At 41.5% G+C, this 15,753-nt stretch overlaps 1 protein-coding gene across 6 annotated transcripts in view; it reads right to left on the reverse strand.

Annotated features, from left to right (window-relative positions):
• Positions 1-15,385, reverse strand: part of Gpcpd1 (glycerophosphocholine phosphodiesterase 1) — a 61,250-nt gene extending 45,865 nt beyond the window's left edge. For 2 of the 6 annotated variants that reach the window (XM_036183613.1, XM_036183608.1), the window contains exons 1-4: positions 15,208-15,385; positions 9,127-9,199; positions 6,088-6,184; positions 2,669-2,753 (exon numbers count right to left, since the gene is read on the reverse strand). In XM_036183613.1, coding sequence (XP_036039506.1) covers positions 2,669-2,753; positions 6,088-6,184; positions 9,127-9,175 — 231 coding nt within the window. In that variant the 5' untranslated portion in view covers positions 9,176-9,199; positions 15,208-15,385. Of the gene's footprint in view, positions 1-2,668; positions 2,754-6,087; positions 6,185-9,126; positions 9,203-14,945; positions 15,139-15,207 lie in introns of those variants that run through there. The other 4 variants (XM_036183609.1, XM_036183610.1, XM_036183612.1 and 1 more) reach the window with 4 other exon arrangements.
• Between the last annotated feature and the right edge of the window lie 368 nt (positions 15,386-15,753).

The following is a 15,753-nucleotide window of genomic DNA, read 5'->3' on the forward strand; positions in this document are numbered from 1 at the left end:
GGATACCAGGCACACACATGCTGCACAGGCATGCAGACACACAGGCAAAATACTCATAAATGAAATAAATAAATCTTTTTAAAATTCATTATTTAGTGAAGATGTGAAATCAAAGGACTCCATGTGGACCTACACTGCATTTCCATTCCAGGAATGTCCATCACCTTTGTTTGTTATATTTAAATAAAGAGCCAGGCGGTGGTGGTGCAGGCCTTTAATCCCAGCACTGGGAGGCAGAGACAGGCAGAACTCTGTGAGTTCGAGGCCAGCCTGATCTACAAAGCGAGTTCCAGGAAAGGCGCAAAGCTACACAGAGAAACCCTGTCTCAAAAAACCAAAAAATAAATAAATAAAGGAACAACTGCTTCCTGTAAAATTACTAAAATTTATCAAATTAACATCTTATTCTCACTTTACAAAGCCCATCTAAGAATAAACATAGCTTTGAAAAATGAGAAAAGGGAGGAGGAGCTTACAATACCCTCCCTTCCTGTGCTCCACAGATCGTCAATTTGCTAGGCACAGACGTTTTCTGTAGTGGTCTAGGGATTGGCAAGTGTTTATTCTCCTATAAATAACCCTTCACCCATGCACCTAAAAGCAATTCCAATCAAACTCACTGGTACTCGAACACATACTCATGGGTGTGCGTGTGCGCATGCACACGGCAGGCACACACACCCCAAGGAAGAAAAAAGGAAAATAGAAAAACTGAGATAAAAAGGACTTTACAATTCTAGCAAACTAAAAAGAACATGTCAAGGAGAAGTAAAGTATGGAAAAACATGAATTGTGACATTGTATTTGCTTACAATAAAATTTAGTAATGAATGGGACTCAGGAAGCCTGTATTCAAGCCCTTCATCTTACCGATAGAGATGGCATCCATCTAAAGGAGAAGAGCAATCACAAGCTCATCTGCCTCAAGTTCTATAGCTACCTAACTAGACCTCCTAAAACCCCCGTCCAGTGGCCCACTTATCTTCCACTTCAGCTTTCCTATCAACCATAATATCTATAAGATATGGATTCAACTCATTCATTTATTTTCATTATTCAAGATTCCTTGCATATGTCTATCATTTGGCAATACACTGTTAAGACAAAGTTTCATAATAATTATAACAAGTGTTTCATTTTTAAAAGGCTACCAACTTTTAGAAGTGTCACTTTAAGCTGGCATGAGGGGAAAAGACTGTAGCCATATGTATGGGATTTTATGAGGCTATTTACTCTAGTCCATGAAAAACATACTTACCAGGGCAGCCCCTGCATCACACGGTACATGTGTACACGATACAGAGCAAGCACCTACTTAAAGAAACACACTCACCAACATATACTGTAAACTTTTGCAAGTATTACAAGGGAAAACTCAGTTGGTTACTGTTAGGCAGATTTCCTGCCATTTTTCCAAGAGGTATCAGTGGACTAATCTGCTGCTTTTGGTTATATTTTTCCATGAAAATAACCAGACTACAAGTTGGCTTATTGTGGCCTGTGTTGACAATAGTTTTAGAACTGCCCAAAGGACTCACTTTCACTGTCCAGATCCTCCTTCCCAAATAAAATTTAATTTCCCGTTACACAAAGTTTCTGTATACCAGGACTCTCTCACCTCTAAACCCGAGTGCCATGGTTTGTTTATTCATACATATTGTTCAATTTGTACTGGAGGACTGGACCATGAGGTACAACCCCTAGACCTACCAAAAAAGCAGATGCTCTTTGTTGTTAAGACTATTGTCAAGATAAGCCAATACCATGATTAACCACAATGTAATTTCAGTTCAATTACTGAGTGTTTACAAAATATTCTTGGAATAAAAAACGTAATAGGTGCAAAAGACAGCTAGAGTGGATTTGTCTGTTTTTATGATAGCTAAGAGCGAGGTAACAGTGGTTGCTAATATGCTCATAAAAGTACTCTATAATTCCCAAAGGAAATACATTTTTTCCCAAAGGCCTGGTCCATGTTGTGTTTCCTACACCCCTGTTAAACCCTTGTTCACATGCACAAGTGTGGCAAAGGTAAACATCCAAAGGGAAAGAAAGAATCCTTTCACTAAATCAATGTCTATAAACTAAGGAAACAAGTCAACATTTTCTTTTCTGAAAGTTGAAACAATCCTGAAATAATAAGCTGTGAACCAACAGATGCTCATAACTTTTGGAGAAGACCCTGACTGATTAGCAGCATCTATGGAAAGCTCTACGAGGAATCACTCTGCTTTTGGTAGGTGTTAAACAATGCAGCCACTAAGAGACAGATGACTGCCATGAAATAATTTTTTAAAACAGTAACTTGCTTAAAGTTGGCTAACATACTTCTCTAAATGTATTTATACCACATAATATTAAAGACAAATGAAAAAATTTGTAATTGATACTAGTTACAAAGTTACAGAAAATCCATGCATTAGATAACACTGTAAAACATACTTACTATTTATTAGTCTTTCAAAAATCCCAGGACAGACAATGTTTGTATATGAAATAGGTACTTACTTGTTTGTCTTTTTTGTTTTTTGTTTTTTGGTACGAAAATGTTATTGAGAGTTCTACTCCTATTTGACCAAAACATACTCATTTAAATTCTAATGTTTTCAAATTTAAAGTAGTTACTTTTGAAAGTCCTAAAGAAATTGGAAAATAAAGAAAAACATACCTTTGGTTCTAAAAAGCACCCTCTGAAGTAGCGGTACTGAATTGATATTCCTCTACTGAGAGTAATCGCTGCTTTCCATAACATACTGATGGGTTGGGGACAAAAAGACAAACAAACATCAATATCAAAGTAAAATGTATAAAGAACTCATAACTCACAAAACTTCTCAAATAAGGACCCTACTGTTGTGGGATTCTTGTATACTATGTGAAGATGTGTTCCTGTGATTGGTGTAATGAAAAGTTAAATGGCCAACAGCTAGAAGAGAACAGGTGAGACTTCCAGGAAGTCATAGGGCTGAATGTAAGCATGTAAGATTCACCAGTGAGACCTGGAGAGGAAACAGGAGGAGTAGGAGCAAAGAAAGATAACGCCACATGGCAGAATGTCGATGAATATAAATGGGTTAATTTAAGTAATAAGAGCTAGTTGAGAACAATCCTAAGCTAAGGTCAAACTTTCATAATTAATAAGTCTCCATGTCATATGTGAGCTGGCGGCTCAAAGAAAAATCCAACTACGTTCTACCCATGATTTTACTCCAGGCTTGCCCAGCAGGCAGTGAGAATACAGTGGTAAGCCTAACCTCAAGGAGTTTGCTTTCCCATGTGGGTAAACAAATACATAAGCAAACTACAAACACTAAACTAGCTGGGCGGTGGTGGTACATGCCTTTCATCCCAGCACTCGGGAGGCAAAATCAGGAGGATCTCTGTGAGTTTGAGGTCAGCCTGGTCTACAGAGCAAGATCCAGGACAGGCACCAAAACTACACAGAGAAACCCTGTCTCGAAAAACCCAAAAACACTAAACTAACAAGGCCTGGTAGGGAATTATAGGTGTAGAATAGCAGTACTTGGAAGGTTGAGCAGAAAAATTCTTAGTTCTAGGTCTGAGTGGATGTGCATAGCAAGTTTAAGGCAAGCCTCCGCTACATGGTAAGACCGTGTGTGTGTGTGTGTGTGTGTGTGTGTGTGTGTGTGTGTGTGTGTGTGTGTGTTTTAAAAAAAAAAGAATGGGCTAGAGAGATGGCTCAGTGGTTAAGAGCACTTCCTAAAGTTCCTGAGTTCAATTCCCAGAATGCACATGGCAGTTCAAAACTGCCTGATATGCAGATATACATGCAGACAAAGTGTCCCTACACATAAAATACATAAATAAATAAATCTTTAAAGGAGGAGCAGGAGAAGGAGAAGAAGAAACAAACAAAAAAACACTCCAAATTTTGGAGGGGAAGCTTTGGAGCAGAATCCTCAGTGAGAAAATATCTGACTGAGAGCTAAAGAATGAGGAATCAGCTACACACAGAACCACAAGAACTACAGACAATCAAATCAAAGCAATATATACTGTCAATCTTCTCTTGTCTTCCAACTGACCACTTATGGTTTTGGCCATAAGTGAGCCATGAACACTGACAAGTTACAGTCCCAAGCCTATCTGTCCTTTGTCCTTTAATTAACTTAAAATCACCCCACTGGTATTTCTCATAGGGACACTAGATGTTTACATATAATATTTAGGACAATAAGTGCCACCTCTGTTGACATCTATTGATTCTATCCTAACCACTCTGCCATGAAGATTAGAAAATTAAAGCCTGGATCCAGGAACTCTGCCCAAGATTACAGTTAACTGTATACACCTAGATTTGCCCTTTCCTAGTCCACTGCACTAGCAACAGGCTTATATTGAACTTAATGCTACTAGTGACTACATTACTCTTTGTAGCTAAGGAATCAAAGTGTATGTTCTACTCATTAATATCACAGACATCCCAGAAAGTAATTTCAGCCAAGCATAGTGACACACATTTGTGATACCAACTGCTTTGGAGACTAACACAACACAGGATATCTGCAAGCTCAAGATCAAGTTAGGCTTGTACTATAGTAAGAGTTCAAGTATATTCTGAGTAAACTTAGTTAAGATCCAGTCTCAAAATACAAAGTAAAAACAGAACCTAAGCCAGGCATGGTGGTATATACCTTTATTCCCAGCACCCAAAAAAGCAGATCTCTTTCTCTTTGAGTTCAAGGCCAGCCTGCTCTATATAGTAAGCTCTAGGCCAGCAAGAGACATAGTGAGATCTCGTCTCAAAAACAATTTATTTCTTATCTTTTTTTTTTTTTTTAAGGGGCAGCAAGATGGCTCAATGACACTTAGCCAGGCAGTGGTTAAAGAATTAAAGAAACCCAGTATATAGGAGGCAGGGGCAGGCTGATCTCTGTAAGTTCCAGGACAGCCAGGGCTATACAGAGAAACCCTCAAAAACAATCAAATAGAGTAAAGACACTTGCCACCAAGCCCGAAAACCTATTCCAGAAAGTTGTCTACACATGCCGTGGCATGGGTTAATTCAGACACATATATACACATAAGTAAAAAGTACATAAACAAATACAATTTTAAAAACAAGTGAAAAAAGGACAAGAGCTCAGTAGGAAAACATTCCTCTTGCATGTACAAAGGCCCTATGTTCAATTCCCCATACTTCCCCAAAACAAAAATAACTTCATATACCAGGTGTGGATGTATGTGCCTGCAATCTCAGCATTCAGAAAGCTAAAACAATAATATAATAATAATAATTCAATGGCAGTATGCATGTTTAGCATGTATGAGGGCCAATATTTGATCCCAGGGAACACACACACACACACACACACACACACACACACACACACACACAAAGAAAGAAAAAAGTCAACAATGGACTGAGAAGAGGTAATACCTAGATTTTGTTTTAAATGAGAAAAGCCTATGTAGAAATATAGTGATTGGTAAAGATAGTCTAATGGCATAGGCCTGACTGAACAATTGAGGAAGCTGAGACAGGTCTCAAGTTCACAGCTCAAGACCAGCCCTGGGAAACTCAGCAAGATGTCATCTCAAAATAAAAGCAAAAGGAAATGGCTGTGTGTGTGACTCAGTGGTTTAGCACTTGCTTAGCATGTGTAAAGTCTTAGGTTAAATTCCCAGTTCATCCAAAATGGAGGGGGGGCTCTCTCAGGAGAGATGGGTTCTTTGGGATGGATTGGTGAGTAAAGGTGCTAGCTGCCAAGCCTGCTCATCTGAGTTCTATCCCCAGCACCCAGATGGTAGGAGAGAGCTGACTCACACACACACAGCCGCCAAGCAAACAAACATATACATATATATGTACAATAAAAAATGTAATTAATAAAAGGGGTGTGAGAATAATGAGTCAAAAGATGTTAAGAGTTTTAAGTGGAAGTTAAGGAATCTCTTTTTCCACTAACTTTGTACAGTGACTTTACTCTTTGAAATTGTGTACATGACAACTTTCATAAAAATTAAACTAAAGAAATATGATATACAGACTTCCTCGGTAGTCCCTAGTTTATAATACAAATGTCACCATTATTCTATAACCTGGCCATTTATTTCTGCACTCACCTCTCTCCTGTCTCGTTCTCTGGAAGAAGAGGCACAGCATTTTGAGGATCCCAGTTTCCCAGGGCATCACAGCTTCCACAAATTGCAAAAACCTCTCCTAAAGAAATCAGAGCCATTAGGCTTTTCCAAACATGAGATTTTCCAATTTTAGGGAGCAAGAGAAGAGTCAGCTCTAACTGTCTTTAGAATCTCCTTGAGTCAAGAAAGGGGAGCCTCAGGCAGGGCTTCTGACCCACTGACTGGCCATTCTATCACCTTATAAGTTAATCTGACTCATCTCTCCAGAACCAGAGGCAGCAAAAAGAAAAAGGCACAGGAACAAGCTTTTTTTCATTTGTTCAAGCATGCAAATAGCAAAGTGATCAAGACAGTACCTTCACTGAAGCTTCCAATTTCAAGAAATAAACACCAAAAATGGGTTTTGTTTGTTTTTTTGTTTTCTTATTTTGTTTTTGGAGACAGGGTCTTACTATATAGCTCTGGCGGTCCTTGAACTTACAGGGAGCCACCCATCTCTGCCTCCAGAAAGCTAACATTGTGCTCCCCAAAACATACTAAGAATTCTAGAGAAATATTAATTAATAGCTGTTGGGAAGTCTCCTCCGACACCCCACTCTGCTCCTCTACCTCCTTTCTTATCTAGTCATGCGTATCAACCATCTCCATTTTCCTCCCTAAAACTGAGTGCCTGCCCATTTGCAAAGTTAGTTACTTTGTGGCTTACTCTGATCAGTTCATCTGCATGATGTGGTCAGTTTCTTTTAACTTAAACTGCCTACTTACAATTCCCTTCAAGAGTATAGTATAGGAGCTGTAGAAGTGTAAGAGCCCTAGCTTTGACCCCTAAAGCCTGCAATCCCACCACTTGGGAAATGGAAGCATGAGGATCCTTGGCTACCTAGAAAATTCAAGGCAAGCCTGAAATACATGAGACCCTGTCTCAAACAGAGTACAATTTAGTCTGCAGTCTCTAAAGAGGCTACACATAGGTCCAGAGGTGTGCAGTGGCAGTGAGAGCCACACCATCAGCAACTGTTGGCAATCTACAGTCTGAAGCACACTGCCCAGAGTAAAAGGGTAAAGCTGTACTAGGTTTTCTGGCTGAGAATGTAACCTGAAATGCACGTGCACACAGGAGAACACATGCAGGTACACACACACAATCAATTGCTGTGGTGGTTGCTAGAACAAGCATGTTAGCTATGGAATGAGTCAATCATTTATTCTTTGAAGATATTTACTATGCTGCTCATCTGTACCAAGCCCTGTGCTAGGTACAAATTTAGCATCAAGACAAAATCATGTTGTCATAAAGCTTACCATTTGTCTATAGGGCAAATTACTCAAGTAATTCTAAAAATCTCTAGAAGATGCTGCAAAAATAGTGTCAGAACCTGAGGAAATGTCTCAGAGGCTCTCACCTCAAAAAAGGTGAGAGCTAAGGGTCATATCAAGGCAGAGAAAAGCAGAATTTGAAAAAAAAAAAAAAAACTCTCAAAAGAGGAATGGGGGAGGGGGAGCAGCCGATTTGGAAAACTGAAAGGCAGCTGACATAAGCAGAGCATCATAGCAAATAACAAGATTCAAACCCAAGTGTGGCATGTTTTGGTATGATACCTTACAACAAAATTACTTCACGGTACGTTAACAGACATTAGAAATGATATAAAGAAAATTCACAAGTAGCAGAATTTAAAATGAGAGACACTGAGTGGCTGGAGAGATGGCTCAGCAGTTAAGAGCACTGGCTGCTTTTCCTGAGTTCAACTCCCAGCAACCACATGGTGGCTCACAACCATCTGTAATAGGATCTGATGCCCTTTTCTGGCTTGCAGGTATGCAGAGCACTCATACATAAAATTTTAATAAAAATTTTAAAAAGTCACCTGTGTGTCCACTTGCAAAAAAAAAGAAAGAAAAAGAGTGGCAATGACCAGGTGGGGTGGCATACAGTTTTAATCCAGCACTTGGGAAGCAGAGGTAAGATCACTGAATTCCAGGCCAGCCAGAGATACAGAGACCCTGTCTTTAAAAAGAGGTAGCCAAGCCAGCCAGTGACGCACGCCTTTAATCCCAGCACTCAGGAGGCAGAGCCAGGAGAATCTCTGTAAGTTCCATGCCAGCCTGGTCGACAGAGCAGGATCTAGGACAAGCACAAGACCCTGGGTTTAGTCTGAAGCTCTGAAGGGTGTGTGTGTGTGGGGGGGGGGGGGGGATGACAAAATTAAAAGAAAAGAAAAAAAAGGGCAAGGTCTTTGTGGCAATTTTTTAAAGGGGAGGGAAGCACAGGACGACACCAAACTGGCACGCTGCTGTTTTCTTCTGTGCAGATGCTAAGAGGGGCACAGGTATAACCTGAGAAGGTGCACTGATGGACAATCCTGGGGCAGATATGCTCTCTGCTTCAATAGAGCAGAAAGAGGGGCTGCAGAGATGGCTCAGGTTAAGAGCACTGGCTGGCAGGGCAGTGGTGGCGCACACCTTTAATCCCAGCATTTGGGAGGCAGAGACAGGCGAATCTTCTAGGCCAGCCTGGGCTACCAAGTGAGTTCCAGGAAAAAGGCACAAAGCTACACAGAGAAACCCTGTCTCGAAAAACCCAAAAAAGAACACTGGCTGTTCTTCAGAGGCCACAGTTCAACTACAGGCACTCAAATGTTGGCTCACAACAGTCCCAGAGGATCTAGGAAATTTGATACCGTCTTCTGATCTCTACAGCAATTATATGCACATGGTGCACAGACATACATGCACTCCATACACATAAAGGGGGAAATCTTCTAAATGATTAATTTAAAAAAATATTCTAGGGCTGGAGAGATGGCTCAGTGGTTAAGAGCACGGACTGTTCTTCCAGAGGTCCTATGTTCAATTCCCTGCAACCTCATGGTGGCTCACAACCATCTGTAACGAGATCTGGTGCCCTCTTCTGGCCTGCAGGAACACATGCAGGCAGAATACTGTATACATAATGAATAATAAATCTTTAAAAAAAAGAAGGCATACTTTAAATATATATATTCTAGAGTAAAACTTTACCTGGTAAAAGAGTTCCTCTTATTTCAAAGGTGACCTGAGAAGGTGTCATTCTGATGGATTTATTTTAGAATTTCTGCTAGGAAAGAAAAGAAAAATAGTCACTAATTGTATACAAAAATAACAGTATTTTACCATCAGTACACAACGGGGTTAGGGGTGTTGTTCGGTTGATCAAGAGCACAATACCCTGGATTCAGTCCCCAGTATCACATAAACCTAGCATGGTGGCTGTGAGAGATCAGAAGTTCAAAGTTATCCATGCTACACAGTCAGTTGGAAGCCAACCTGCAATATGAGTCCCTGTCCTAACAAAGAAAGGGGTCAATGAAAATGGCTCAGAGGGAAAATGCACCAAGCCTGAGGACCTGAGTTTGATCCCCAGGACACAAGTATAAGTGGAAAAAATTGATTCTTGAAAGCTGTCCTTGGCGTGTGCTCTACACATACATACACTTTGAAATAAGTGTTATTTTGAAAAATATTTATTTGGCTAGGGTGGTGGCACATGCCTTTAAGCTCAGCATTCAGAAGGCAGAGGTAGTTTTGATCTATAGAATTCAAGGTCAGCCTGGTCTATGAGGAGTTCCAGGATAGCCAGGGCTATGAAGAGAAACCCTGTCTACAAATAAATAAACAAACAAAACTATTTAATCGGTTCACACCTATAATCCTAGCTGTCAGGAAGCAGAGGTAGGGGGAACTGAGTTCCAGGACAGCCAGGACTACAAAGAGAGATCTTGTTTTAAACAAACAAAAGATATTTAATGACTTTGTAATTCGATGACAATTTTTTTAAACTTTTAAAGTAACTTTTTCTTTAAAAATGTTTATACAATTTGATCATATCCACACCCTACTACCTCACTCCACCTCCCCCTAGTGCCCTCTACCTTTTATCCCAAGTTTATTTTATGCCTTCATCATTAAAAAAATAAAAATATTGATAAGAAAAAGGTTAAAAAGAAAGGATACAAGCAAAATATTCAAGTAGTCATTTCAGAGTCCTCATATACAAATTGATTGCATTAAGTAGGAAGCATCCAGCTAGACTTACAGTTGACCTTTTTTTTTTTCCCCCGAGGCAGGGTTTCTCTGTAGCTTTGGAGGCTGTCCTGGAACTTGCTTTGTAGACCAGGCTGGCCTTGAACTCACAGAGATCCCCTGTCTCTGCCTCCCGAGTGCTGGGATTAAAGGCGTGCACCACCACCGCCCTGCCAAAACTTACAGTTTTGTTGCACTCTTACTTTCCAAAAATCCAAGATGGTGTGGACCAGAAATATTGCAAAACACATGTGTCCAGACTTTTTATTTTTAGGGAGTCTAGACTCTCTTGCCCCGCAGTTTCTCTTTAGATAAGCAGCTGCACTAAGTCTGCCTATCTTCCCTAAGCAGGCCCAGGTTAGGGTGGAAAGGAAAGAAAAACAGAAAAAGCTCAACTAGAGACTTCTATTTTAGGAACAAAAGAGCAACTGAAGTCCTTCAGCACATCTTACAGAAACTAGCTGCTTGGTAAAATATGAATGTTTCTAATATACAATGTTAACTCGATACCGACACACATCCTTCCTCAAAATTAAGTCTTTACAGATTTTTTTCTTCACAGGACAGCATACTCAGATTCTTTAAATTTAGTTTAACTGAAATCTACTATTAAAAAACTCGATCTGATGTTCATGTGGCTACAGCATTCTTTCCAGTCAACATCATTCAAAATCACATCTCCCGGTACTCTGCTTCTAAGTCTCTTCTCAGTACTATGTCTTAACCAAGAAGAACATTCTTCCTCAATGCACAAATTTTATTTACAGAAATCTATACTTCTAAGACTAAGATCCTTTGCCTTTTTATTCATATTTTCTCTCTAATTTTTCCCGCCTCCAGACTTAGCTAAGTACATTTGTTCACCATAGCCTACCTTAAATAACTAAGGGAAGACAGGAAATTACTTTTTAAATATATACATATGCGTAGACACATACATCAAGATAGTTACTAAGTTTAAACGAAGAATACATTCTTCATGTTTTACATAACAATTTAATTATTCAACTATCCAAATAATAGACTTCTGTGCAGAAATAATCCAGGTCTCTAAAAGAATTTCAGTAATATCTTTATTTGGCATCACATCCCTTAACTACTAGCGAAATTTCATTTTATTTATGAATAGGGATGCTTTTAGAATCTAGTGGGCAGAGGCCAATAGTGTTGCTAGCATCATACTGACTGAGGAGTCCTCCATGAATAATGTCCAGTTCAAAACAGCAATAGGTCTGAGGTCCAAAAACCTCATCTATATGTAATACCTAGAGAGGGCTAGTAAGTAATCAAGAGTCCACAATTAATATTAGCTACATACTATGGATACATTGTCACATTTATACCAATTAGAATGTAATGCAGAGCCGGGCAGTGGTGGCACACGCCTTTAATCCCAGCATTCGGGAGGCAGAGCCAGGCGGACCTCTGTGAGTTCGAGGCCAGCCTGGTCTACCAAGTGAGTTCCAGGAAAGGCGCAAAGCTACACAGAGAAACCCTGTCTTGAGAGAACCAAAAAAAAGAAAGAAAAGTCATGCTGAAAGCTCTTTTATAAATGTACAATATCATATATATATTTCTACATACATGGGTAAAACAAAATTCATAGTGTGACATCATGCTGTACTTGGACAAAGAGTCCCATATTTGGCAATACTGTTTTTGGTTAAAAAGTCCAAGACTATACGGGAGAAAACTTCTCCATGAGCAAAATAGTTTATAAAAACTTTATTTGATTTTCTGTGTCTAAGAGTAAACAAGATCTACTCATGTGAATATATCCTGTGCTAGAACTGTTAAAGAACGTCTTCATATAAAAACAGTTCTACATTAGCCTGCTACCTGCCCACTTCAATAGTTCTTTTAGGATAACTGACAAAAACCTGAGTATGATCCTGAGCATACAAGCGTTTTCTAATAAGTAAAATGTTCACTGAACCACTGCAGCCTTCCATTTAACAGATCCAAATTATATCAAGAAAGCCCTAGCTAAACCTAACCCCCCCCAAAAAAAAAAAAAAAAAAAAAAAAAAAGCAAAAAGCTTTACAGTTGGGGATTTAGCTCAGTGGTAGAGTGCTTGCTTAGCAAGCACAAGGCCCTGGGTTCGATCCTCAGCTCAAAAAAAAAAAGCTTTAAGGCTTTTTTAAAGTTACTGATTTGGGGGTGGGAGTTGTTTTTTGAGACAGGGTTTCTCTTTGTATCCCTGCCTATCCCAGAATTCACTCTGTAGATCAGGCTAACCTCCAACACTCAGATCTGCCTGCCTGCTTCTGCCAATCCAGTGCTGGAATTAAAGATTTGCTACCACCGCCTGGAATACTGAATTAACTTTAAGAAACAGCCTAAACCAATAACTCAGCAATATGGTTGAATAACCATGCTCAATGTATTGCATGGATGAGAAAAAAAGAGGGCAGGGAGGGAGGACCAAGGCGTACGGGTGAGGGTCAGACAATTTGCAGGCATCAGTTCTCTCCTACCATGAACGTCCTAGAGATCAAATTGAGGCCTTCAAAAATGGGGCTTTTCAGCAATCATCCCTTTCTGCTGAGTCTAACCAGCTTGTCAATTAATTTTTAACAGTAACTTGAACTTTTACCCGGTGTTTACAATTCTAAACTTAAGGACAATCTCATATAGAAGACTGCAGAGTTGGTATTCAGCTAACTATTCATCAATTGGCAATAACCAATTCAGTCTATGTAAAGTAAGTCACACATAATTTATTCTCATGTATTAAAACCAACAGTGGGTACAAACTTCGCTCTAGACATGTCTACTCCATTAGGACAACCAGGAACAGTCTGTATATTTAATAAGAGAGAAACCAACAAGCTTTCAGTCGTGAATATAATAGCTATAGCAGGTCGGCAGTGACCAGCTGCAGTGCGTGCAAAACACACACACACACACACACACACACACACACACACACACACACACACACACACACGGAAGCACAGATCCACCCTAGGAGAGAAGTGCCATGACTTTTAACTTGAATTGTTAAAAGTCAGCAATCTAGTTCAAGTGCCACCTGGGAAGCTGCTTCAGTGGCACTTATTTGACAATGGACAGAGGCCAAAATTTTGGTGCAGGACTGAAGCATATAGCTTTGGCACCTAACTGCCTCCAAAACAACAGTGACTGTCCTAAAGGGTACCTTTTTAATGAGAATCCCAAAATCAACACAGCTACCTTTATTTCTTCTGCTAAACAAACAAAAATATCCCAACTTGGATGGAGGTCTTTCAGATATAAAGTAGTAAAAAATGCTAGTCACCTTGCATACTTCACTAATCAGACAGATAACCAGGTTACCTATCATCTTACTACACACCACACTTCTGGAGAGGTTTTTGTTGCTGGTAATTTTTCTCCAATACAACCTCCAATTTGTACTGTCTAGAGATAGATACTACACAGCACTTTCAGCTGAATTTGAGCAGTTATTTAACTTAATTTGCTTACTTATTTTTGTGGCAGGATCTCACTCGAAGCCCTGGCTGCCCTTGAATTCAGAGATCTGCCTACCTCCACCCACCTCTTAAGTGCCTGGACTAGAGGTGTGTACCACCAGGCCTGGCCCATTTTAACGTTGTTGTAAGACTGGGGGGGTTCTTAAATGCCACTGTAACATGTTTACATGAAAACTTTTCAGTTCGCCCTACCTGGCAAAATAAAGTTTACTCTTTTCGTTAAACGTTCAAAAGTGGACCTAACCAGTTTACCAGCTTGAGAAACCAAGGGTACAGGAGCATTTCATTTACAGATGAAGTAAAAGTGGGTATTTTTAGCTAAAGCGTGTATTTCTGGCCAAACGAACGTCTGTTTTCCTTTAAAACTAAAAAACTGTTTCTAATTCTCCTCGCTCTTCCCTAGATTCCAAAAGCTTTGATCCTCAGAATATCCTATAATCAAGAAAGAGGTTAAGTGACCATATTGGTTTCTGCTCATGTTGACAGGGGATCATTATGTCCCCACTTCTCAGATCTCCATATACTTGAAGCTAATATTTTAAACAAGAATGGATTTTTCACTAAGCAAGCAATTGTGGAGATTTCATTTAAGCCAAATCAACATTTTCATCAGCTTTAGACATTTATCCATTTCATTTCATGTTGATGTTATTTCCATATGTATTTATCGTACAGTTTGTTATATACAAATAGTTGATTCACCCACCAACTTTTTGCACACACCAAATATTACTCAGTTCTCCTTTGTGTTCATTAATTCTGGGTCCAAGTTTCCTGCATCTTTCTTGGCAGATTTCAGTTGTGTTTAAAACACTGATTTCCCCGAGGTACTTAAAGCAATGCCTGCAGTTTACCTGTTTCATTTTGTGCTGTTTGTTTCTGGAACATTGGGCAATGGGGGGATAAAGACTAATAGCTTGTATCTATTTCGTTATATAAGTGTTAAAAGTGTAACAAGCAGCAGCTTGACGGGTAGAGTTAGGTGGGCAAAAGCAGAGCGACAGACAGGACACGGGACACGAAGAGGTACACCAGCCCCAACCACCGGGCTCGCCTAGTCAGAGAATCCCTGGATCCCGGCAAACTCCCAGCCTTCCCTCCGCTCTGGCCGGACCCGGCTGATGAAGCCGGCCGAAGCCGAGAAAGCGGACCGCAACCCCAAAACGTCACCGACGACTCAGTTCCCCAGCAGCCCTGGGCTCTACCCACCCTACCGTACTTGCTACCCGGAGTTTCTTTCGTGGGCACTTAATTTTAGGCAATTTGGGAAAATAAGCAGCTGTCAAAACGGCGCGAGTCACCAGTGCCGGCGCGAGGTGGCTGCGGTGGCGCCCAGGGAGGGAGGCACCGAGGGCTTCGGCTGCAGCTCTGCCGTTTCTTTGTTCCCCAATTTTCCGCCCGGTATTTCTGTGGCGGTCCTGGGTCACGCCGCTCGGAGGGACGCGGCAGCGCGGGACAGCCGGGGCTCCAGCCGCAGCGCGGCCCCGGGACGCCAGGCCCGCCCGCCCGCCCGCACCGCCGCCCGAGCGCCCGCCCGCACCGCCGCCCGCCGGCCCCCCTCACCTGCCGAGCCGCGCCGCGCCGCGCCGCGCCGAGACCTGGGCCGCGGCCGACTGAGCCGAGCGTCAGCGCCTCGCCAGCGCTCCCTTAGGTGGCCCGTGGCAGCGCGGAGCCCAGCTACAGCCGCCTCTCAAACCGGTTTCAGCTGCCCTAGACTAAACTGCCAGCCCACCCCCCACGGGGCGGGATCGAAGGGCGATGGGGCGGAGCCTGACGTCACGCCCGGTCTCGTCCCGGCCAATCGGCGGCCGCACGCCGGGGGAGGGGGGGGGACTGCTCGTTCCTGGAAGGCGGGCCCAGAGACCTGAGATGACCAGGGTCCTCTGCCTGCCTGCTCTGGCTCATCTAAGGACAGAAGGTCACGAGGGTGCGGCTGAAATCCCAGCATCCGGGAGGTTGATCAGGACAGGAAGATACCGAGTTCAAGGACAACCTGGGCTACAAAGGGAGCCCCCCCCCCCCTCCTGCCTCTAAAAGAAAGATGAGGGAGCCTGGTGTGTTCTGGAAACTTGCTTTCTTTACAAAACAATCACACTTAGATCAAAACCT

Source organism: Onychomys torridus, chromosome 4 (assembly GCF_903995425.1).
Source record: "Onychomys torridus chromosome 4, mOncTor1.1, whole genome shotgun sequence".
NCBI lineage: Eukaryota > Metazoa > Chordata > Mammalia > Rodentia > Cricetidae > Onychomys > Onychomys torridus.